The sequence below is a fragment of the Chiloscyllium plagiosum genome, unplaced genomic scaffold (assembly GCF_037043375.1).
Source record: "Chiloscyllium plagiosum isolate Xiang-an unplaced genomic scaffold, Cpla_swu_hap1 HiC_scaffold_9, whole genome shotgun sequence".
Classification (NCBI taxonomy): Eukaryota; Metazoa; Chordata; class Chondrichthyes; order Orectolobiformes; family Hemiscylliidae; genus Chiloscyllium; species Chiloscyllium plagiosum.
In genome coordinates this window covers 61,497,203-61,523,116 of record NW_028270147.1, presented here as the reverse complement: position 1 = coordinate 61,523,116, position 25,914 = coordinate 61,497,203, and the positions used below count along the sequence as shown (strand labels likewise).

The 25,914-nt window shown below is 39.4% G+C and overlaps 1 protein-coding gene across 1 annotated transcript in view; it reads left to right on the top strand.

Annotated features, from left to right (window-relative positions):
* The window catches only part of pde4ba (phosphodiesterase 4B, cAMP-specific a), a 629,074-nt gene that overhangs the window by 166,483 nt on the left and 436,677 nt on the right, over positions 1-25,914 (top strand). The window contains exon 3 of the mRNA XM_043699422.2: positions 22,222-22,460. Within this exon, the coding sequence (XP_043555357.1) occupies positions 22,222-22,460 (239 nt within the window). The remainder of the gene's footprint in view (positions 1-22,221; positions 22,461-25,914) is intronic.

The window sequence follows — 25,914 nt, the reverse complement described above, 5'->3', positions numbered from 1 at the left end:
CTCTGCAGTAACTATAAAGCCATTCCATCATTGTGATTTTTGTTTTGTGATTCTTTTCACCAGATCAATGCAAATCGCAGCTGAATTTCCACCCATGATACCTGCATTGTACATTAATCTTTCACTATGTTAATGATCCACAACCAGTGAAGAAATAGCTACTGAAATAACTACTGCCTTTCTTCCTTGTCTCTCAGCAGCATCTTCATACTGCAGTCAAGCAGATATACAAGATCCTCGCTTACAGCAGGATGAACATTTCAAATACAATGCATATTCTAAACCAGCTAGACAAGTCAGAGGTGCCTGCAGTGCTGATCCCAGTATGCTGAATCATAGGATTTTGTTGCAATCAGACATGCAAGAAGACACAGTAGCTGGAAGAGAAAGCTCATGTAACTAAACGAGCATTATCATTTGCAAGAACAGTAAAGGCAATTCTTTCTTATCAGGAGTTTAAGTTATAAGAGAGACTTATGGAAGGAGAGATTATTTTGCTTGGAAAAGCGCATTTGAGATTGCCTATTTGAAACTTGTAAAATTTGAAGGGAATTATCAAACTTTTTTATCCAGGTAAGTTTCTCGTTATTGAGGGTGACACATTATGGACAAAAGTTGAAAGGTTGGGGAAGAATATTTTAATAGAATCTTTCTAACTGAGGGTTAATAGAGGTAGCTAATTATCTCCAAAGGACTAAGTAACTCCTGAGAGCTTCTTGCTTATCAAAATAAGCTAAGAGTCCACCTGTCAGAAAAGTGTGGACTTGAGGGTGATCTGCTTTGAGATTAATAAAGTATAACACACAATAACCTGCTCCAATTTATAATTCTTTCCTTTTTAAAAAAAAAATAGGGAAAGCCAGGGTGCAGTGGAAAGGAACATTTTCAAGATGTGTAATAATAGGCTAGATCTAGATTTAATTTGGAAGTGCACTCCTTTCCCAGATGTTAGTGGACACTGAAAAAGGCTGCAACCTCTTGTAGTCAGTGACGATTTATTGACATTGTGCTTGAAGGAATCCTGTCTTGAAAAATGTGAAAATCAGGACCACCAATTAGGTGACAAGCCTTAGATGTTTACATGGGTTAGAGAATAAATTCTGTTAATTTATTTCATGGTTTTGGGTAGGATGTGAAGTGTGTGTGTTGTAACTCTCTCAAAATATTACAATTGTGTGGATAGATTTTTACCTGTATGCCATTTTTCTTATGTTTGCATAAGGTATTTAAAGAAAATATTATGAATGGATTCTGAAAGAATTAGATGCAAAAGATTCTCTAGAAAGTAGTGATCCTAACATGATAGAATATGATCGTGTTTGAGAGTGAAAAACTTGGGTTGGAAACAATTGTTAACTTAAATTGAATTGCAATGAAATGTGGATTGAATTGGCTAAAGTGACCTGGCGGAATAGATTAGCAGGGATAACTGTAAGCAAGCAGACACGGACATTTCAGAAGGTAGTTCATGACTCTAAGCAAAAATACATTCTAGTATGAAGGAAAGACTCCGGGATAAACCAACCATGGCTAACCAAGCAAGTTGGGGAGAGTATTAAGTTGAAAGAAAGTGTATAAAGAGGCCAAAGCCACATAATAGCCCCAAAGACAGGAATAAATTCAGTGTCCCACAAAGGAAGACTAAAAACATAATACAGACAGGGGGGAAAAAAAAAGCCATGAGGGCAATCTAGTGAGGAACAAACCTGATAAGAGCTTATTTACGTATTATAAAAAGAGCAGAGAGAGGTCAAAGTGTTCATAGGCCCCTTAGAAAATGAATTTGAAATGATAGTTAATGGGAATGAGAAAATGGCAGTGGAGTGAACAAGATATCTTCTATCAGTTTTTACTGAGAAATATCTGGGAAGAATTAAGTACTATCACCATCACTATACTAGAGAAATATTATCTGGCAAACTAATGGAGCAACAGCAGATAGGTCCCCTGGCCCTGATGGCTTGCATCCTATGATCCTAAATGAGATGGCTACAGAGAAATTGGATGCGTTGGTTACAATTTTCCAAAAATTCATGAATTCTGGAGAGGTACTAGGGAATTCAAAAAAGGGAGGGAGCCAAAAATGGGTAACTGTAGGCTGATTAGCCTAACATGTATTTTAGGACTAGTATTGGAATCCATTCTTAAGGAGATAATAGCAGCACATTTGGAAAATTATAATCTAATCAAGTAGAGCCATTGCAGCTTTGTGAAAGGGAAATAATTTCAGACTAACTTTTTTTTTGAGGAAGTCTTGATGGAGTTGGTAGAGGGGAACAAGTAGATGTGTTGGATTTGGACTTCCAGGTTTGGTAAGGTAACTTAAACACTTAAGGCATACGATAACACTTCAGTGTTGAGAGTTAATATATTGGCATGGATAGAGAATTGTGTAATGGGCAGGAAACAGTGGGTTGGAATAAATGGTTCTTTTTCAGCTTAATGATCTGTAACTAGTGGAGTTTCATGGGGAGCAGTGCTGAGATCACAACAGTCTACAATATTTGTTAATGATTTAGAGGAAGCAAGAGAATGTACTGTAGCCAAACCCTGGCCTGGGGAGCAATTGAGAAGGAAGGGAGGATTTAGATACGGTCCATGTAGGTACCAATGACAGCTAGGACTAGGAAAGACGTTCTAGGGATTATGAGCAGCTTGGGGCTAAGTTAAGGAGAAGAAGCACAAAGATAAATGCTCCAAATTACTCCAAGCCATATTGCAAATTAGCCTAAGGTAAATAAGATTGGAGAGGTAAATGTATGGCTCAAAGATTGGTGTGGAAGAAATGGTTTCTGATTATTGCACTGGGGAGGGAGAGATGTTCCATTAGGCATGGCTTTATTTGAACCATACTGGGACCAGTCTCCTGGCAAATTGTATAACTAGAGTTATAGATAGGGCTTTAAACTAATTGGTACAGAGTAGGTTTTAATTGAACTCAAGTTTCTTTTTTAAAAAAAATCAGATACATGAGAGCAAGGATGCAAGTTAATCAAGAGACAAATCCCATTTAAACTGGAACTGAAAGAGGAACAGGATATATAAAATAGCACAGCAGGAATTAGAACCAGAGTAGGATTAAAAAGTCAAAACTTGAATCTCCTTACCTGAACATTTGCAGCATTTGCAACAGGATAGATGAGTTTTCACCACTCTGAATGCTGTGGCTTTGGATTGGATTCTCTCCTTGATTGCCCTTAACCACAGGTTGTTCAGCCTTCTCATCTAGCCTGTTTAAGGAGAATGGCTGTGGAGATAGTGGAAACATGGGTCAAAATATTACAGAATCCATTGAATTCCCAGAGGATTCCAGCAGATTGAAAAACCCACTAACGTACACTCCTATTTAAGAAGGGATAGAGACAGAGAAAGCAGGAACCTGTGCCCATTGGCTTACCATTTTTGGAAAAGTGCTGGAATCTATTATTTTGAAAGAAATAGCAGAATGCTGAGAACATAATGCAATCAATGAGTCAACATGGTTTTGTGAAAGGGAAATCATGTTTGAAGCATAATTGATAAAAGGGTAGATATAGTGTATTTGGATTTCCAGAAGGCATTGAAGAGGTGTCATGTTAAAGGTTTTTGCACAAGATATGATCTCTCTACTTGGGGATAATGTATTAACATGGATTGAAGATTGATTAGCACGCACATGGCAGAGGATCAAGATGAATGGTTCTTTGGCAGGTTGGAAAGGAATAACTAGTGAACTGCAACAAGGACCAGTCTCAGACCCTCAATTATTTACTGTTCCTATTAATGATTTGGAGGAGGGGACATAACACAATCTGTCTAAATTTGCTGATGATACAAGAATAGATGGGAGGGCATGTTGTGATGAGGATGTAAAGAATCTATGAGCAGTTATCGATAGGGTGTGAGTGAGCACAAATTGGCAGATGGAGTTTAATGTAAGAAAGTGAGGTAATGCACTTTGTTAGGAAGAATCACCAAAGGCAGAATATAAATTCAAAAAAATGCTGCTTAGAGGGATTATGGATGTTTTTCGGCATGAAACACAAAATGTTAACTCATTTGTGCCACAAATAATTAAAAGGCTAGTGGAACTTTCACTTTTATTGCTGGCAGGTTAGTGTTTAAAAAGTGGGAAGTCCAGTTACAATGAAACTGGGTGTTGATGAGTGTGGACTTGGAATACTGGGAGAAAATGAGGACTGCTGATGCTAGAGATCCAGAGTCAGTGTGGTGCTGGAAAAGCACAGCCAGTCAGGCAGCATCCAAGGAGCAGGAGAGTCAACATTTTGAGCATAAGCTCTTCAGGAATGAGGGATGGCCCAAGGTGGCTGAGAAATAAATGGGAGGTGGGTGGGGCTGGGGGAAGGTAGCTGAGAATGCGATAGGTAGATGAGGTTTGGGGGGGGGGGGGTGAAGGTGATAGGTCAGAGAGGAGGGTGGATTGTTTGGAAAGAAGATGGACAGGTTAAAAGGACGGTGCCAGATTGGAACGATGGATCTGGGATGTGGTGGAGGTTGGGGGGTGGAGAAAGAGTAGGGAAATGAGGAAACTGAAATCCACATTGATCCCGTATAGTTGGAGGGTTCCCAAGGCAGGAGATGAGGCCTCCTTCCTCCAGGCATCAGGTGGTCAGGGTTTGGCAGTGGAGGAGGCCCAGGATCTGCATGTCCTTGGCAGAATAGGAGGGGGAGAGAAAGTGTTCAATCACTGGGTGGAGTGGGGTTGTTTTGTGCATATGTCCCAGAGATGTTCTCTGAAGTGTTTAGCAAGTAGGCATCCTGTCTCCCAAATGTAGAGGAGACCACATCGGGAGCAATGGATACAGTGGATGATGTGTGTGGAAGTGAAGGTAAATCTCTGGATGTAGAAGGCTCCTTTGGGGCCTTGGAGGGTAGCGCCAACCCCCAGACACCATCACCTACTGCCCCCTTGACTAGGACCTCACCTCCCCACACCAAATAATATCTCCCAGATCATTCACAACCTCATCACCTCAGAGGATCTCCCACCCACAGCCTCCAACCTCATAGTCCAGCAACCGCAGGCCACCTGGTTCTACCTCCTACCCAAAATTCATAAACCTGACTGCCCCGGATACTCCTGCCCCAATGAACTCATCTTGATGTACCTTGACACCATCCTTTCCCACTACAAACCCACTGACTCCCACAACTACCTGGACTACACCGCCTCCAACCCTGCTTCCTGTAAAAACGCTATCCCTTATTCCCAATTCCTCCGCTTCTGTCAGGAGACCAATTCCACCACAGAATACACCAGACAGCTGCCGCCTTCAAAGACTGCAATTTCCCCTCCCACGTGGTCAATGATGCCCTCCAGCGCATCTCATTCACTTCCTGCACCTCTGTCCTTGAACTCCACCCCTCAAACTGCAACAAGGACTGAACGCCCCTGGTCCTCACCTTTGGCCCCACCAACCTCTGGATACATCGCATTACCCTTTGCCATTTCTGCCACCTACAAACGGACTCCACTACCAGAGACATTATTTCCCTCCCCACCCCATCTGCATTGCGTAAAGACCATTCCTTCCTCAGCTCCCGTTAGGTCCACGCCACCCACCAACCCGCCCTTCTCTTCCGGCACCTTCCCATCCACTGTAAGAACTGCAAAAACTATGCCCACACCTTCTCTCCTCCACCCCCAACCACCTCTATCCAAGGCCCCAAAGGAGCCTTCTCCATCAGAGACTTACCTGCACTTCCACACACACCATCTATTGTATCCATTGCTCCTGTTGTAGTCTTCGCCTCACTGGGGAGTCAGGATACCTACTTGCGGAAAGCTTCAGAGAACATCTCTGGGACGTACATGAAACAACCCCACCACCCCATGGCTGAACACTTTAACTCCCCCTCCCCGTCCGCCAAGGGAATGCACATCCTGGGCCACCACAAGCAAACCCTTACCACCTAATGCATGAATGAAAAATGCTACATCTTCCAAATTGGGACCCTCCAAACACACTGGATCAATGTGGATTTCACCAGTTTCTTCTTTTCCCCCTCGCCCCAGATTCAACCTTCTAACCTGGCACTGCCCTTTTTTGACCTTTCCTACCTGTCCATCTTCTTTCCCACCTATCATCTCCCCCTCCAACTTCATCTACCTATCACATTCTCAGGTACCTTCCCCCATTTCTCTTCTTTTCCCAACCCCTCCCCCCCCCCCCCCCATCCCCATTTATCCCTCTGCCCACTTCCGCCACCCCTCATTCCTCATGAGTTTAAGCTGGAAATGTCAACTCTTCTGCTCATTGGATGCTGCCTGACCAGCTGTGCTTTTCCAGCACCACACTCTTCGACTTGGAATACTAACCTTATTTAAGAAAGGATACACTGGCATTGGAGACCGTTCAAAAGTGAGTTGCTAGTTTGATTTCCAAGATGAACTTAACTTATCAAAAACAGCTGTAGAGGTTAGGCCTTCATCCATTTAGAGTTCATAAAAATGATGGGTGATTTTATTGAAACGTAAAACATTGAGTGGACTGACGGAAGATGTTGCTCCTCATGGGAGATTCTTGAAATAGTTACAGAATAAGAGAACAGTTACTTAAAACTGAGATGCAAAGGGATTTCTTCTCCCACAGTATATTGAATGTCTGAAATTCTGTAACCAAGAAAATCATAGAGGCTGGATCCTGAAAGTATTTACACAGGACATACTAAGATTCTTGAAATACCAAACAGTTGAGGGCTAGAGGGAGCTGGCACAAAACAGGAGTTGAAACCTGGGTCAGATCGACCATGATCTTACTGAGTGGTGGGGTAGACCTAAGTAACCAAATGGCTTATTCGTGTTGCTATTCTTAATGCTCTCAATTCAGCTGTGGGATTTCTGGAATGTTCCTATGGAACCACCATGAGTATCATTTTTAATTCCTGTGACAATAGTTGGAATTTTAAAATTTTATGCATTGACATCATTGTGAAACTAAGTTCAAAAACTCTAGAGCAATGCAGATGTTTTTATATTCCCCTTAACATGGAACATTTTGAGACAGCACAGCTGGGTGATCAAAGTTTAAAAATAGGTTTTGCAGCCTTTTCGGAATGTCTTTAGGTTTGCATTACTAGAAATGGAAATTTTAATTTTTAGAAATGAGTACATTTCTAGGAAGGGACATAAACTAAAATGAACATGTGTGTTCACATTCCTCTTGTTGAAAATGGCAGGATATTTCACTTGCAATCTCACTATTATTGGGCAGGATTGCGATGGGAAAATTTGCCATGTTTTTCCACTGCTATCTTGGCATCCAGCTAGGACTTTTCCCTGCTTGCGCAGTTGTCAGCACACCTTACAAACTGCATGCAAATAGTGATGCAGACCAAGATTGGAAACCTGGCAAAATTTCCATTTTTCTGTCTGTTGTTTATTAGAGTCATATAATAGAATGGAGTTGTAGAATAGTTAGTCTATTGGGAGACCATTTGCCCATCGCATCTGTGCTGGCTTTCGGATGAGAACAAAGGAGAAAAAGATTCCAGCCTGAAAACTGGCTGGATCTTTGCTCGGAAGAAATTAAGGATTGCAGATGCTGGAACTCAGAATCGAGAGTGCGGTGCTGGAAAAGCACAGCAGGTCAGGCAGCATCTGAGGAGCAGGAGAATTGACTTATTATCCAAAAGTCAGATCTTTACTCAGCCTATCAGCCTTCACAAATGCAGCAGTCAGCAGGCAAAAGAGCAGTAATACTGAAACTTTTACAGCCAGTCTTACTACTTTTAAAATTTAAGACAGCCAGAGAGTAGTGAAAAATATTGAACAAAGCTAAAATAGTACATGGCTTTACGTAGCAATATGGAGCAAACTCCAAATCGTATACCTGGGATAGAGCAGCTGTTATCAGACATCCAATGTGAGTTAAGTCCCATGGAGCAGGGGTGAAAATATTTATACTTAAAGCACAATTCTAAGCTTAGAAATTATAAAAGAAGGCTTAAATTGCTTTGATTAGTAAATGAGCATTTAGATTTATTATGAAAATCTACAAAAGAAATCATGGAAAATAAGGGTATCTGCTAAGAAGATTGTCAACATGGCTTTGCAATTCAAATACCGAAAAAAAACAAAAAGGAGAAGAATTTATTGCAAATCAGTGTTTTGAAGAAAAAAATTTTTATTTGGAAATTTTTTCAATATTGATAACCACATGATGCCATTTTTTAAAAAAGTCAAACTGTACACAGAAGGAGCAGAAATGGCATGAATCATCTGTATTGGTAGAAAGAATGTGCACACCACTCAGAAGGGGAGTAAGTGCAAAATAATCTTTATCTTGGGATTTTCAATTCTCTATAAATGAGAGAATAATTCTGAAACATTCAGTAGTTTTTCAACTTTAACAGAAATTAAGGAGAAGGTAACAAGATAGAAGTTGATAAATATCAAAACCACAATCTTTTGATGAATCTTTATTACCATTCATCTTCACAATCCAGTAATTAAAGAACATAATTGCAATTTTTCAAAACTTGCTGGAGCAAACAACTTTTAATACAAATCAACTACTTGTAAAATTTAAAATATTGAATAGTAAAAGCAACTAAATCGACAAAAGATTAAAAATTCCTGCAATAGCTTTCAAGTGAATCATTTAAATAAGCAAAAGATGATAGTGGGTGTTTTTCTGATGGACGATAGGTGGCTAGTGTGCCTCAGGAATCAGTGTTGGGACTGCAATTGTTTACAATTTATGTAGATGGTTTGCAGTTTGGGACCAAGTGTAGTGTATCAAAGTTCACCTGAGAGAAGTTTATAAAGTAATGGAATATACATAGGGTTGATGGTAGTTATCTTTTCCCCAAGATAGGGAAGTTCAAGACTGGGGAGCATGAGCATATTTTTCAGGTGAGTAGAGAGAGATTTTAAAAAAGACATGTGGCAAAGTTTTTCATAAGGTGTTTTGAGTGTGGAATGAATTTCTTGAGGAAAAGGTGGAATCAGGCACAATTATTGTGGAAACATGAATTAGAAAGGTTCGGACGGATATGGTCCGGGAGCGGTCAGGTGGGACTAGTTTAGTTTGAGATTATGTTCGGTATGAACTGGTTGGGCCAAAGGATCTGTTTCTGTAATTTATAACTCTGAGTGGTAGAGCAAAGTGTGTCGTGGACATCAGAAGTCTGCAGAGGCACATTGATTTAGTGATTGGTCAGGGTCTAGCAGATGGAATACAATGTTGATAAATGTGAAGTCAACCATTTTGGTAAGAATAAAAGCAAAATGGATTATTATTTAAATGGTGAAAAATTGCAGCATGCTGCTGTGTAGAGGCACTTGGGTGTTCTTGTGCATGAATCACAAAAGCTTGATTTTGCAGGTGCAGCAGGTAACTAAGAAGAAGGTAAATGGAATATTGTCCTTCCATTGCTAGAGATATGGAATTTAAAAACAGGGAAGCTCTGCTGCAGCTGTGTAGAGTACTGGTGAGGTCACACCTGGAGTGTTGTGTACAGTTTCTGTCTCATTCCTTGAAGGGATGTACTGGCTTTGGAAGGAGTGCTGGGGAGGTTCACTAAGTTGATTCTGGAGTTGAGTGTTGATTTTAGAGGAGAGATCGAGTAGACTAGGACTAGACCTTTTGGAATTGCGAAGAATGGGAGGGGTATGTTGGGTGATCTTACAGGAACATATAAAATTATGAAGGGAATAGATAAGATAGAAGTAGGGAGCTTGTTTCTACTGGCAGGTGAAACTAGAATTAGGGAGAAATTGTCTCAAAGTAAGGGGGAGCAGATATAGGACTGGGTGGAGTAGTAACTTTTTTTTTTGTGAACCTATGGAAGTTCCAGTCCAGTAAAGCAGTTGTGGCTCATGTTGAATGTTTTTAAGGTAAAGTAAAGTTTTGAACAGTAGAAGAATTAAGGGTTATGGTGAGCAGGTGGGTAGGTAGAGCTGAGTCCACAAAAAGATCTTATTGAATGGCAGAGCACACTCAAGGGGCCAAATGGCCTATACCTGTTCTTGTTCCTTATGTTCATCTGTTATAATGACAAAGGATAAAGACATCCATGCCGATTCAAAATCTCAAATTCTTCACACTGAAATATGAAAGAGAAAATTCTCATGATACACAATACTTCAGGATTACAGGAAGAGCAAAGGGAAGAGCAAGTGACTGCAATTACCTACTCTCTAGATCTGATAGATCATGTTTTAAAACATTGTAATGTAAAAGAGATGGATACCTTTCATAATTTAGGAGGAGCATTTGACAATTACTTTGCATCAAGTACCATTTCGTATAACATGACAGCAAGTTCAATTTTAAAAAAAAAAGTATATACTCGAGTAACAGTTGATCTCTTATAAATTGACCCTCTATTTTTGGCCAAAAAATCTGGAATATTCCATCTATCTTGTGTAAATGTCGACCCTAGTTCTTCCCAGATAACACATCAACATTAGAGTCAATGTGCCAGCCATCACAATCGGCTTCGAGTTTTCAGAATTACGTAATTCATTGTGTATTGATTCTTTATTTGTGTGGAGACCATTTGGGCTTCTCCTAATGATACGGTATGAATTTTGATGGGCATGAATTTCAGCCACTCGTAGTATCCATGTAATAGTCAATGCAATAAATTTAACCTTAAGTAGTCAAAAAATGTAACTATTACTCAAATATACAAGGTAAAGATCCCAGGAGAACTTTTTACACATTGTAAGAAGTTTTTGATTAGTGATTTATAGCCCGAAGTAATTTGTAACAAAATTGTCATTGGAATTTCTGGTCCATCTTGCAAATATGTTATAGGAAGGAGCTATCTAGATAATGGTAGAAGCTGAAACCTGAAAATAGTGAGAATGATGGGAGCAGAAAGCCAATCTAGCTCAAGAAGCTCATCAGGCTTTTTCAACTTTCTCAGGTACAAAATTTCCTAAATTTTACAGGATAAACAACACAAAATGTCTTCATATCCTTGAATGCTTCAAGTTATTATTTGAGATATAAAGTTTTCTTTAAAAAAGCAGAATCAAATCCAGCATAATCATAATGCAACTTTTATAAGAATATGGGACATTTCCAAAGAAATGTTTTTGACAGTTGCACAACCATTGAACCTCAGATTGGTAAGCATCTTTGAAAGAGAACCCAGAATACCAAGACAGCTGTTTGTGGCCAACTCATTACATAGACTGGGAATGCCATAGTGTTAAGGGCTTAGATGGAGAGGAATTTAAGTGCGTACAAGAAAATTTTCTGATTCAGTATGTGGATGTACCTACTAGAAAAGGTGCAAAACCTGACCTACTCTTGGGAAATAAGGCAGGGCAGGTGACTGAGGTGTCAGTGGGGGAGCACTTTGGAGTCAGCTACCATAATTCTATTAGATTTAAAATAGTGATGGAAAAGGATAAACCAGATCTAAAAGTTGAAGTGCTGAACTGGAGAAAGGCCAATCTTGATGGTATAAGGCAAGAACTTTCAAAAGCTGATTGGGGGCAGATGTTCACAGGTAAAGGGACGGCTAGAAAATGGGAAGCCTTCCAAAATGAGATAACAAGAATCTAGAGAAAGTATGTTCCTGTCAGGAAAAGGCTGGTAGGTATAGGGAATGCTGGATGACTAAAGAAAATGAGGTTTGGTTAAGAAAAGGAAGGAAGCAGATGTAAGGTATAGACAGGATAGATCGAGTGAATCCTTAGAGTATAAAGGCAGTGGGAATATACTAGAGAGGGAAATCAGGAGGGCAAAAAGCGGACATGAAACAGCTTTGGCAAATAGAGTTAAGGAGAATCCAAAGGGTTGTTACAAATACATTAAGGACAAAAGAGTAATTAGGGAGAGAATAGGGCCCCTCAAAGATCAGCAAGGCAGCCTTTGTGTCAAGCCGCAGAAAATGGGGGAGATACTAAATGAGTATTTTGCATCAGTACTTACTGTGGAAAAGGATATGGAAGATATAGAAAGTAGCGAAATAGATGATGACACCTTGCAAAATGTTCGTATTACAGAGGAGGAAGTGCTGGATGTCTTGAAATGCATAATTGTGGATAAAATCCCCAGGACCTGAGCAGGTGTACCCGAGAACTCTGTGGGAAGCTAGAGAAGTGATTGCTGGGCCTCTTGCTGAGATATTTGTATCATCGATAGTCACAGGTGAGGTGCCGGAAGACTAGAGGTTGGATAACGTGGTGCCACTGTTTTAAGAGGGGTGATAAGGATAAGCCAGGGAACTATAGACCAGTGAGCCTGACGTCAGTGGTGGGCACATATTTGGAAAGGCAAGGACTGATTAGGAATAGTCAACATGGCTTTGTGTGGGAAATCATGTCTCACAAACTTGATTGAGTTTTTTGAAGAAGTAACATAGAGGATTGATGAAGGCAGAGCGGTAGATGTGATCTACATGGACTTCAGTAAGGTGATCGACAAGGTTCCCCATGGGAGACTGATTAGCAAGGTTAGATCTCATGGAATACAGGGAGAACTAGCCATTTGGACACAGAACTGACTCAAAGGTCGAAGGCAGAGGGTGGTGGAGGGTTGTTTTTCAGACTGGAGGCCTGTGACCAGTGGAGTGCCACAAGGATTGGTGCTGGGTCCTCTACTTTTTGTCATTTATATAAATGATTTGGATGCGAGCATAAGAGGTTCAGTTAGTAAGTTTGCAGATGACACCAAAATTGGCGGTGTAGTGGACAGCAAAGAAGGTTACCTCAGATTACAACAGGATCTGGACCAGATGGGCCAATGGGCTGAGAAGTGGCAGATGGAGTTTAGTTCAGATAAAGGCGAGGTGCTGCATTTTGGGAAAGCAAATCTTAGCAGGATTTATACACCTTTTAAAGGTAAGGTCCTAGGGAGTGTTGCTGGAAAAAAGAGATCTTGGAGTGCAGGTTCATAGCTCCTTGAAAGTGGAGTCGCAGGTAGATTAGAATAGTGAAGAAGGCGTTTGGTATGCTTTCTTTTATTGGTCAGAGTATTGAGTATAGGAGTTGGGAGGTCATGTTGTGGCTGTACAGGATATTGGTTAGGCCACTGTTGGGATATTGTATACAATTCTGGTCTCCTTACTATTGAAAAGATGTTGTGAAACTTGAAAAGATTTACAAGGATGTTGCCAGGGTTGGAGAATTTGAGCTATGGGGAGAGGTTGAACAGGCTGGGCTGGAGCCGTTTTCCCTGGAGCGTCGGAGGCTGAGGGGTGATCTTATAGCGGTTTACAAAATTGAGAGTGAGAGATAGATAGGGTAAATAGACCAAGTCTTTTCCCTGGGGTGGGGGAGTCCAGAACTAGAGGGCATAGGTTTAGGGTGAGAGGGGAAAGATATAAAAGAGACCTAAGGGGCAACTTTTTTACGGTGTGTAGTACGTGTATGGAATGAGCTGTCAGAAGAAGTGGTGGAGGCTGGTACAATTGCAACATTTAAAAGTCATTTGGATGGGCAAATGAATAGGAAGGATTGGAGGGATAGGGCTGGGTACTGGCAGGTGGGACTGTCTGGTTGGCATGGACAGGTTGGACCGAAGGGTCTGTTTCCATGCTGTACATTTCTATGACTCTGATATCCCACTTTTGGAACACTCAAATTAAACTTTCTTATGGGCACTAAGTGTCTCTTCTAAACCAAAAATGGCAAATACCATAGACATTAATTTTTATTCTCATAATTTCAAGTTTCTTATCTGGGAAAATCTCTTGGCTGAGGATCATGAACTACAGCCATTTAACAGAGGACTGCATAGGAGACGTAGAACATAATTTAAGATCATATTGAGAATCTTAAAATACAGTGATCAATACAATGTGAAACAGGCGTTACAACCAGAAACCAATACTTGTCACTGCCGAACAGAAATGCAAGCTTTCCTTTTAGAATTCTACAGATTGTTGAAGAATATCAACTAGCTCAGAAGCCAAATATCTGTGGTCAAAACATAACTTGACTCAAAATGAGAGGTTTCCTCGATCTCCAATGAATGTTTGCTGAGTTAAAGGTACACCACTTAAGATTAGTTACATTGATGTTTGCTAACTACTCACAACTAGGAGATAAGATGATTCTTCTGTTTGCGCATGTTTGGAGTAATTATTCAATGTCTTCCAACTGTGGATAAATCTTTAAAAATCTGATCCTCTGATATCATTGACACCACAATAATAGGCTCTTGATGCATTCAATTCAGCTGTTTTGAGGAAGGACTACTCAAGCAGCACAGTCAACTTTACTCTCTAAAATTAAATCTGATAAAATGATGAGGTTATCTAAAAACATATGTGGAAATGGAAGGATCACATGTGAGTGTACCCTCATTAGAATATCGACAGGAGAGAATTTCTGACAGAAATAATCTTCTCTGACACAAGTTGAGGAAACTAAAGAGCCTCTAAGGGAAATAAACTCTCAGTTGTGACATCACTGCCAGAAAATGTTACAGTATAACAGTGAACTGGATCTGAATGTTTTATCCAACAAACAGACCTGAACCCAACCACGAGAATTGCAGCCTGCAAAGTTGGGAGCAATACTTATGCTACCTAAATTTATAACCATATGTTACTAATAATACAGTAACAAACCACTTTCAGTTTGAAATGCAAGAACAGTATGTAGAACTGTCGTCTTGAGCATTAAAAGGCCTTGGATGTTATGTCAGTGCCCCCTAGTGAGCGAAGTGGAAATTCCTGTGAAATAAGGTTTCTTGGTTTAAATTTATATGACCCAGTCCATAACAAAGTTACTGGTTGTCTTTGAAACACACTTTTACCCTTCTAATTTATTAAAATTAGATACATGCAAGAAAGATATATTATCATCCCTTTTAAGAATCCACACGTTTCATAGTCATGTTCAAGATTCTTTTTAAAAATTGAATTCCTGATTTCTGGAATATAAGGACAGCTGCAAGGATTAAAAGGCAATAACAATTCCACTTTAAAAGGAATAACCTGCTCCTAGATGCTGAATTTGAGTTCTGCCAGGCTCTGTTCAGCTCCTGACCTTGTCATAACTTTGGTCCCAAAAATGGACAAAACAGTTCAACTCCAGGGGCAATGTAAGAATGACTACCCTTGACATCAAGGCTGCATTTCACACACCAGTGCCCCAGCAAAACAGAGCTTTCAGGGAGAACCCATTTCACTGGTTGGATTCATATTCAGAACAAAGGCAGGTGGTTGGAGATCAATCATCTCAGTCAGAGTATTACTGCAGGAGTTACTCAGTTGTATTCAGGGCCCATCCATTTATGGCTCCTTTGTTAATTATCTTTCATCCATCATAAAATCAGAAATTGGGATGTTTGTTGATAATTGCTTAATATTTAGCACTAATTACAACTCCTTAAACATTGAAGCAACCCATGCCCATCAATGGATTGATAAATGATGAGTAAAATTGAGGATTTTACAAGTTCCAGGCAATGATGCCCTCCAGCAGAAGAGAATCTAACCGTTTACTCTTGACTGAATGGTTTTACCATCAGTTGAAACCCTCCCTCACTCCAACCGATAACCATCCTGGAGTTTACCATTGACCCAGAAACTGAATTGGACTAACCATTATAAATGCTGTGACTATAAGAAGAGGTCAGAATCTATTGTTATGGATGTATCCGTAACAATAGTAATAAATATGGAAGGTAGCAGACCTCAATGATTGGAAGGAAACCCCTTCCACTGATCATTGGACCACAGGGTTGTCTTTCCTGTTGATGTCCATTCTCAATCAGAATTCTAACTTGTAGGAAGGCAAATTTTGATGTATTAGTGTACTCTAGAACTCTGGGAAGCTAGGGAAGTGATCGCTGGGCCCCTTTGCTGAGATATTGGGATCATCGATAGCCAAAGGTGAGATACCGGAAGATTGGAGGTTGGCTAATGTGGTGCCATTGATTAAGGTGGTAAGGAAAGCCAGGGAACTATAGACCAGCGAGCCTGATATGAGTGATGGGCAAGTTGTTGATGGGGAGTCTGAGGGACAGGATTTACATGTATCTGGAAAGGCAAGGACTGACTAACGATAGTCAGCTAGGCTTTGTGCATGGAAAATCATGTTTCAGTTTCTTGATTGAGTTTTTTTTTTGAAGAACTAATGAAAGGATTGAAGATAGAGCAGTGGATGTTATCTATATGGAATTCTGTAAGGTGTTCAAAGTTCCATATGGAGGATTGGTTGACAAGATTAGATCATATGGAATACAGGGAGAACTAGCCTTCTGGATACAAAATTGGTTAGAAGGTAAATGACACTGGTGGTGAAGGATTGCTTTTTGGATTGGAGGCCCGTGACTAGTGGTGTGCTGCAGGGATAGTTGTTGGTTCTACAGTTTTTGGTTATTTATATAAATAATTTGGATAAGAGTATAGGAGGCATGCTTAGTAAATTTGCAGATGAGACCAAAATTGGTAATGTAGTGGACAATGAAGGAGGTTACCTCAGTACAATGGGACCTTGATCAGAATGGGCCAAGGAGTGGCAGATGGAGTTTAATCTAGATAAATGTAAGGTGCTACACTTTGGAAAGGCAAATCAGAACTGGACTTACACTTACTGGTAAGGTCCTGAGGAGTGTTGCCAAACAAAGGGACCTTGGAGTTCAGATTCATAGTTCCTTAAAGTGGAGTTGCAGGTAGGCAGGGCAGTGAAGAAGACATTTGGCATGCTTGCCTTTGGTTGATGTATTAAGTATAGAAGTTGGGAGGTCATGTTGCAGCTGTACAGGACATTAGTAGGCCACTTTTAGAATACTGTATTTAATTCTGGTCTCCCTGTTGTTGGAAAGATGTTGTGAAACTTGAAAGGGTGCAGAAAAGATTTACAAAATGTTGCTGGAATTGAAGGGTTTGAGCTAAAGGGAGAGGCTGAATAGGCTGGGGCTGTTTTCTCTGGAGCATTGGAGGCTGAGGGATGACCTTAGAGGTTTATAAAATCATGAGGGGCATGGATAAGGTGAATACTCAAGGTCTCTTTTGGGGTATTGGAGTCCAAAACTAGAGGGCATAGGTTTAAGGTAAGAGGGGAAAGATTTAAAAGGGATCCAAGGGGCTATTGTTTCACTTGGATAGTGGTGCTTGTATGGAATGAGCTGCCAGAGGAAGTGGTGGACACTGGTACAATTACAACATTTAAAAGGTATCTGGATGGAGATATGAACAGGAGGGGTTCAGAGGAGTACAGACCAAATGCTGGCAAATGGGATTAGATTTATTTTGGACATCTGATTGGCATGGATGAGTTGGACAGGCTGGTCTGTTTCCGTCCTGAACATCTCTCTAACTCTGGGAAATGATGTCTTCTGCTTCAGGTAGGCCTCAACAATGGAAAGTCAAACTGGGGCAGCCTCTCAATGTAGTGTTTCAAATGGCTACCCTCTGTGCTATAAATGCACGTTACTCTAGGAACTAATTGTTGTGAAAATAATTAACATGTAACTAAGTTTTGAAAATGAATTGCTGATGGAATTACCTGGTCATCAATCAAAGTGGAGTTAGAATTATTTATCACAAAATGGATAATCATTACCATTGTTGGATGGAAATCTATTTTATTGTAACTTGGTCAGAAGTGTAAGTCTTAGCAAAATTTTTAAAATGTTAGAGTCAAAATAAAGATGATTTCAGTAATTTGAAAATATGGTTTCAAGGAAGGTAACAGTGATAACTGGTTTGCCATGCCATTGGCCATGTCTGAGATAACAATGTGAATCTCTGGTTTGGCAAGAGCTTCCAAAGTCATAGATGCAGTCTAAGTTTAACAATTGTTTCCTTTAAATGAATGGTACAGTGGTTTGATAGGGGCATAGTATATTTTAGTGGGACAAATCCAAGCAAGCCGAAGAAAGTGAACTTTACTTAATCTTTCTAAATGTCATCAAAGGGGCAGACATCTTGAAGATGAAGGAATAAAGACCTAAGGATTTTAGGAGCAGATCTGATTTTTCTTGAGACAACTTGTACTACCTGTTCTGATTGAAGCTACTGATTTTAGCTCAGTTGAAAGCTTAAAATTTGTTGGTCTGGGAAATGTTTTTTCCAAGCCGTTTGTGGATTAGTTATGTAATAGCTGCAAAAGGAATAGCAAAATATACCATTCTGTTGAGTGTTCTAGAAATGTAGTTCTCAAATGATGCTTTTGATTCTAAAAATACAATTCTGATGGATTATTGATCTGGATTAGTGGAGGTGTAACAGCATCACTCTTCCCATTGAGAAAAGTGTTTCAGCAGGCCTCAGCATGTGGAACTGAACTTTCCAATTACGGTTTGAATTCTGTAGCTTCGACATCTGATCTCTTGGGTCTGTGAAGGTAGCATGCAGTAGAGACTGTTTAGCTAGTCAGAGATAAGAATTCTTTTGACAACAAAATAGCCAAAAGAAATTAAAGTTATCTTATTGCATACAAAGCCAGGATTAGGAGAAGTGTAAGGGATTAAAGCAGGCATTTATATTGAGAAACACAAACTTTCAAATGTTTGGTTACAATCTACAATAGTTTCTTCTGAGGGAATAATATCACAATATTTGCAAACTTATTTTTTTGAGGGCAAAGAGTATGTTTATTTGTAATTATGATATGTAACATTTAAAATCCAAAAGTTCCTCATTTGAGCAAGATTCAAATTTTTCATCAGTCTTTATGACACAAGTTAACTAGTTTAATTTCACGACTAATCATCACGTTGCTTCTTTTGAAAATACTTCATTAATAGACCCTGAGGAGTAGCAAGATACCCATGACACAAACATGTGGTTTTCTACTTTTAGTTGCACAGGTCCAGGTGACAGAACATATGTTCAGTTTTACCCATTAACAAGGCAAACAGCATGAGACTCCTATCATAATTGTCAAGCTGTTATCTTATATTTTCCTGTGCATCATTAAAAACACTTTTCAATACTCCCATTTGTTTGAAATACATTATTCTCTAAATTTAATCCTTTTCTGTATTTTCCACTTTTCCTAATACCTTTTTTAAAAAAAAGCTTGCTCGTTTGAGTACAAAGATTACCTCGTGATTTCAGTTGTTGTATGATTGAAAAGGATTACCTGCATGTAAAGTAATTTAACCTTGTTAGTCTCTGTGACTTGTACTCCATTCTGCAGCCAATCGTTGTTGGAGTAAAGTTTAGCATCATTTTAGTGAAACAAGTTATTTTTGATTAAGGTAATTTAGAACAATTAAAGGATTTGATTGTGTGCCATCAATATAAAGTTGTTTTAATTAATATTACTGAAATAAATTAATATTACTGAAATAAATTAACAGGAAAGTATAGGAATATATGTTCTCAGAAAGTACTTTTTCATGGGTGTGGGTGTGGGCACTGCCTAGACCAGCATTTATTGACCATTCCTTTATTGCTATTGAGAATGTATTAGTGAGTTCATCAGTCTTTATGACACAAGTTAACTTATTCTTGAACAGCTTCAGTCCACGTGTTGTAGGTTCATCCACAGTGCTGATATGAATGAAGTCCACATTTTTGGTCCAAAGACCATTTAAGGAACAGTGCTATAGTTAAATCAGGATGCTGTGTGACTTGAAGGCAAATGTGAAGGTGGTGATGTTCCAATGTATCTGCTTCTCTTGCCCTTTAGGTGTTAATGCTGTCTAAAGAATTTTGTTAAGCTGTTGCAGTATGCCTTATGAATGGTACACCGTTTTGCTACTGTGCATGATTTGATTAAGGAAATGTTGAAGGTGTTAGATACTGTGCAAATCAAGTACCTGCTTTATATTGGATGATATCGAGCTTCTTAAATATTGTTCGAGATCCACATCCAAACTCCTGATTTATACCTCGCAGATAGTGAACAAGCTGTATACAGTCATGTGGTGAGTTACTTGCAGTGTTAATCCCCAACCTGTGAACTGCTCTTGCAGCCTCAGAATTTATGTTTACTTTAGTTCTGTTTCTCCTCAGTAGTAACTATCAGCTTATTCATTTGTGGTAGATTCAGTGACGATAATGCCATTGATTATTATGGGGTGATGATTAGATTCTGCCTTGTTTGAGATGGTCATTGTCAGGCACTTAGATGGTTTAAATGTTATTTACTCCTTTATTGTCTGTCTGAGTTTGGATGTTGTCCAGGTCTTGCTTCATTTGGACATGGCTGCTTTGGTATCTGAATTCCAGAATAGTGCTGAACATTGCCAGTTTTCAGTGGACTTTCTCACCTTTTGATCTTTTGATGGAGGGGAGGTCTTCTTGAAACAGCTGAAAATGGTTGGGCTTGAGAAAGTACCCTGAGGACTTTATACAGTGATGTCCTGTGACTGATTTTGATTGACTTCTAGCAGGTGCAAAAAGCTTCCTTTGTGCCGTGTATTATTCCAACCAATAGTGCTGCTTTTTTCCTGATTCCTGTTTGCTGTGTATTTGTTAGGGTTGTTTGGTGCCATTTTCGATCAAAATGCAACTTTGATATCAAGGTTAGTTGTCCTCACTTCCCCTTTTTTGAGTTTACTACTTTTGTCTATGTTTGGACCAAGAGTGTAATGAGGCCAGGAGCTTAGTGGACCTGGCAGAACACCAGCTGAACATCAGTGAGCAGGTTACTGTTTTGAGTTTGAATTTGATTTATTGTTGTCTCATGTACCGAAATACAGGGAAAGGTGTTGTTTTGTATGCTACACAGGCAGATTGTTCCATACAAAGTGCATCATGGTAGCAGATAAGCGTGCAGAATATCGTGTTACTGCCACAAAGTGCAAAAACAAAGATCAACATTAACATTTGAGGGGTCTGTTCCAAAGTCTGATGATAGCAGGGAATAAGTTGGTTTTGAATGCATTTATGAACAGATTCGAGCTTTTATATCTTCAGCCTGATGGGAGAGAGTATTGTCAAATAAGTACCACTTGATAGCACTGTTGACAACACATACCATCATTTTGCTGATTATTAACAGACATTGATTGGTGGTACTTGACCATAGAGTCATAGAGATGTACAGCATGGAAACAGACCTTTCGGTTCAACCTGTCCATGCCGACCAGATATCCCAACCCAAACTAGTCCCACCTGCCAGCACCCGGCCCATATCCCTCCAAACCCTTCCTATTCATATAACCATCCAAATGCCTCTTAAATGTTGCAATTGTACCAGCCTCCACCACATCCTCTGGTAGCTCATTCCATACACTTACCACCCTCTGCGTGAAAAAGTTGCCCCTGAGGTCTCTTTAATATCTTTCCCCTCTCACCCTAAACCTATGCCCTCTAGTTCTGGACTCCCCCTATCCCAGGGAAAAGACTTTGTCTATTTATCCTATCCATGCCCCTCAAAATTTTGTAAACCTCTAAGGTCACCTCTCAGCCTCCAACGCTCCAGGGAAAACAGCCCCAGCCTGTTCAGCCTCTCCCTATAGCTCAACCTGGCAACATCCTTGTAAATCTTTTCTGAACCCTTTCAAGTTTCACAACATCTTTCCGATAGGAAGGAGACCAGAATTGCATGCAATATTCCAACAGTGGCCTAACCAATGTCTGTACAGCCGCAACATGACCTCTCAACTCCTGTACTCAATACTCTGACCAGTAAAGGAAAGCATACCAAATGCCGCCTTCACTTCCTATCTACCTGCGACTTCACTTTCAAGGAGCTATGAACCTGCACTCCAAGGTCTCTTTGCTCAGCAACACTCGCGAGGACCTTACCATTAAGTGTATAAGTCATGCTAAGATTTGCTTTCCCCAAAATGCAGCACCTCGCATTTATCTGAATTAAACCAGGTTAGATTTGTTCTACCTTTTGTGGATAGGACATACCTGGGGAATTTCCCAGATTGCTAAGTCAGTGTGCATGTTGTAACTTTACTGGAACAGCTTTGCGAGAGACTCTGCTGGATCTGAAACACAAGTCTTCAGCACTGTTGCCAGAATGACCCATAGTCTTTGTAGTATCCAGTGTCTCATGCTGTTTCTTAATATCACATGGAATGTACCAAATTGGAGGGTGCCTAGGTGGATAATACAAAACAGTGAAGTCTGTTGCACTTGGTTTACTAAGTGGAGTGTAAGGATTTCTATATAATTGTAACTATTGAGGTTTATACATTTTCTTTGAAATTTGTTGTTTTTGATTTAATGTCACTTCAAATAATACTTAATTGTGTGAAAACTAAATAAAAACATGGTAACAATATTTATAGCTGTCCAGCATGTAATTCAAGAAAGAGTACTTTCAAAAATTAAACATAATCTGTTTTCCTATGCCTTGTATTTTTTAAAAAAAATTATCTTTTTTTTTTTTAGAGTGGCAAAGATTCCCCAGAGTATGGTCTTAGCAAATCTTACACTTCATCTGGAACCATAATCGGAGTGGATTTACGAAGGGGAAGAAGACGGTTCTCTGGTAATCTTCAATTGCCACCATTGGCTTGGAGGCAGGGGGAAAGAGCAAGAACTCCAGAAAGAGATAGCATGCCAAGACCTACGACTTTACCATTGCGAGCACCCCCAACAATAGCTATTACACCTGTGGACCAAGATTGGTAAGACTGTGTAATCATTCTTTTTAGCCTATGGAATTTCACTACAATGTGTTTAAATTTGTGTATACAACAGTGAAACTAACTTTGTCTGACTTGTTGGGAGAGGGAAAAAAGTGTACAAGTATGACTAACTTTTTGGAAAGGGATCCAAGGCTGTCAACATGCCAAGTCCAAAGACCATGTTGGGAGCTCTACAGACTTGTTAAGAATGTTGGTGGAGAACAATAACATGACCAGTGTCGTCATCCCATTACCACTGGCATCAAACCTTGGCAGGCCAATGAACGTCATTGTGTTCCAGCCCTCTCTGTGCCTGATACGTGTTTGTGTGTGCCAGGTATCACCTAAACCCATCAACTGATGCTCCACTTAAACTAATCAAAACAGTTGGGATAGGCAAAAACTGATTTTTTTGGCTATTATAGGTTTAGTGATATTTTGACTTTTTCCAGCAATATGTATTCAGCATGTTTCCTTCTCCACTGCTCCAATTTGAAATAATTCCTCTTTGTATTATATCCCATTATTTAAACTAGTTTTGTGATCATTCCTAATGTTAACCTCGAATCTCCAAAGCTTTGATTCTAACTAATAGGCTTTGGTATGAAACATTCCCTATTACCTTTTGGAATGACACTAAAAAAATTCTAATATTGTATTTGTGGACATAAAGCAGAATTTTGTTCAATATTGTCCTGTCCTACCAACAGAAGTATGATTGGTGAAATAGAGGAAGATATCTTTTTTTTCCTAAATGCAAAGCTAAATATTTCACTTAATGCTATGTTATTACTACAAATTGTACAGAAACAGGGAAGGGATATTTATATAATTTAGGAAGCTAAATAACATTGCAAATGCTAAATATCTGAAATAAAACAAAATTCTGCAAATCCTATACAGGTCATCAATACCTGAAATCATAAAATACGAAAGAACATTAGTTAGTGACCTGCCATTTCTTTTCAGAAACTTTGTTTTTATATGAATGTATTTGCTACCTCTAGTGGTCATATTGAGTTTTGCACGTTCAAATTACCTTATTCCAAAGTGTTGAAAAATGTCATGCTGGAAAAACAGCAGGCCAGGCAGCATCCGAGGAGCAGGAGAATCGACGTTTCGGGCGTAAGCCCTTCTTCAACTGTCACCCTAGAATTATAGGGATCCACATCTGACATGTTTTTGTTCACCTGTTTAATTGGCCAAGAAAACTTTTTTTGAATAAGGTAGAAACATAGAAGTATGAATAAGCTATTCAACCCCTTGAACTTTCTCTGTCATTCCAGATTGTAACTGATTATCCACATGTCTTCCAATGTTCAAAATTTCTGTGATGTTCCTCCTAGTGTCTGCTTAAGTCAAGATGGTGATACATGAGGTGCTTTGAAGGCAACTGTTATGTGACTCCATACAACCATTTTTAGAGTTCAGTATTGCAATTTGCAAATAAGTGCAGCAATGTTGATTTAAACTGAAGCATCTGCATAACTTTTGAAACTGTCCCACGTATTGTAAAATTTATTGAAGCTGCAACTTGACAAACTTAAAAGATGCAGCAATTTACTTGCCTCCTAAATCTAATTGCTCAAAGAATTGAGTAATAATTCAATGAGAATCCTGCGTTTAGTCTGGGACATTCCATATAATATTCGGTCATGAGTTGCCATACAGTCCCAAATAAAAAAAGCTGCTATAGATTTGCTGTAATTGGAAACATAATTAGGCCTTCACAAAGGAAGCTAATGAACATTGCATTTACTTCATTGTTTCCCTGTAATAGTTAGATACAACTTTATTGTTAATCCTTTTGGTGTTGGTTCATTTATGATATGACACAAACCCTGGTAATTTTTTTTTCTGTGAATGTTTTGATCTTTTCAAAGTTTAGAATTCAGGACAGGATCTTCCCATTTGAAACACCCAGTGTCATGAGCTACGGCTAACTATAGAGTAAACCACTCCCTTAATTACATATTTTACTCCCAACTTAGAGAATGCCCCTGACATCAGTAACATTTCCCATAGCAACTCGGCATGGAAAATGTAGACATGCAATTCGTCTTCTAAATGAATCATTGCAGTGTAAGGAAATGTACAATGGTATGTGTAGTTCTATTTAGGAGAATTGTGAAGCTGTTTTCTAACTTTTTTTTTCAGGCAATATTGTTAGGGAGCAGGGGTTCATTTTGTAGTTTGTGAACAACCTTGATTTATAGTCTCTGCACTCCAGAGGAGCTTGTGCTGATTTAATTCATCAGCAATGGACAGAAAGCCAAAAACAGTTTCAAATTTTTTCATTAGCTTTCTCTTTGATATCCTTCAGAATTGACTTTGCTAGAGCACAACTCAATGTTAATGTTCCTCTTTCGTATTTACGTTTAGTGCCTATATTCATGTGTAAGCCTTATTAGCGGATAGGACGTCATAGCCAAATCAAGATTAGGCTTCCTTTTGAACTGAAATTTTATCTATTTTCCAGTAGTAGTTGTAACTTTTCTTCCTTTTTCTTTTTCAAGTTTTGTTTTGAATATGTAATAATAAATTCCTAGATTTTCTGTATTACCATTTTTCAGAGATGCAGATTTCTGTTGCGTTTTTGTTTCACTCTAATTTTCTCCTCCCTGAAGTGGTGAGAATAATGGCAAGTGTGATGAATTAATTGGGAGAGTGGCCAAAAATCACATTCTCGCCAATGAGCAAAACTGTTGTAATTAAATTCTCTCTCCTCGGATGGTGAGAAGCCTAAATTCATGTATTTGTGTTTTATTAATTACCCAACATGCTTTATTAACTTCCCCATGCCAATTAATTTCTGTCAATTCAGAAACCTGATGCTTGAAAAGCTGGATAGCAAAAACTTGGGATTTCACTCTCCGCTGTAGTTAAGTACATGACTGGGCCAGCCATTTTCTTTCTCTTCACTTGAGATTGAACTTCTACAACAGCAGGTGCCTTTATGGTTACTGGACACAATGTCTCCTTGGAATCTCCATTCACACATTTGAACAAGAGTAATACAGGTATCAGCGTATCTGTTTGCATGTTATAGGTAGGCTTATGCTGCAGTTTTTTTTCCTCCTGAGGTAGCAAATTAGCAGGGACAGACCACAGTTTCTGATTGAGAGGAACAGAAAGAAATGTAAGCCAGCTTGTGGCTGAGAAAGAAAAGTCTAGTGAAAATAGGGCTCACCAGTCTGTGTCTGTAGCAAAAAAGTGTGAAAGCGGCAAAAGAAACATGGCTCTGTTTGGCACAGTGCTACATTTCCATCAACTGTGACCACATTTTACATGGCAAACACATTGCATGCACTTGAAAAACATACTAATGTTTGAATGATGTTTTTATTAGGCCAATAAGTGAGGAGTTGTTGGCATAGTAAGTTCAGGCGCTGGGCCTTTTCTGAAGAGTTTGCCATGGTCAGTCTTGGAAGTACAGTCAAATCAATCTGAGCTT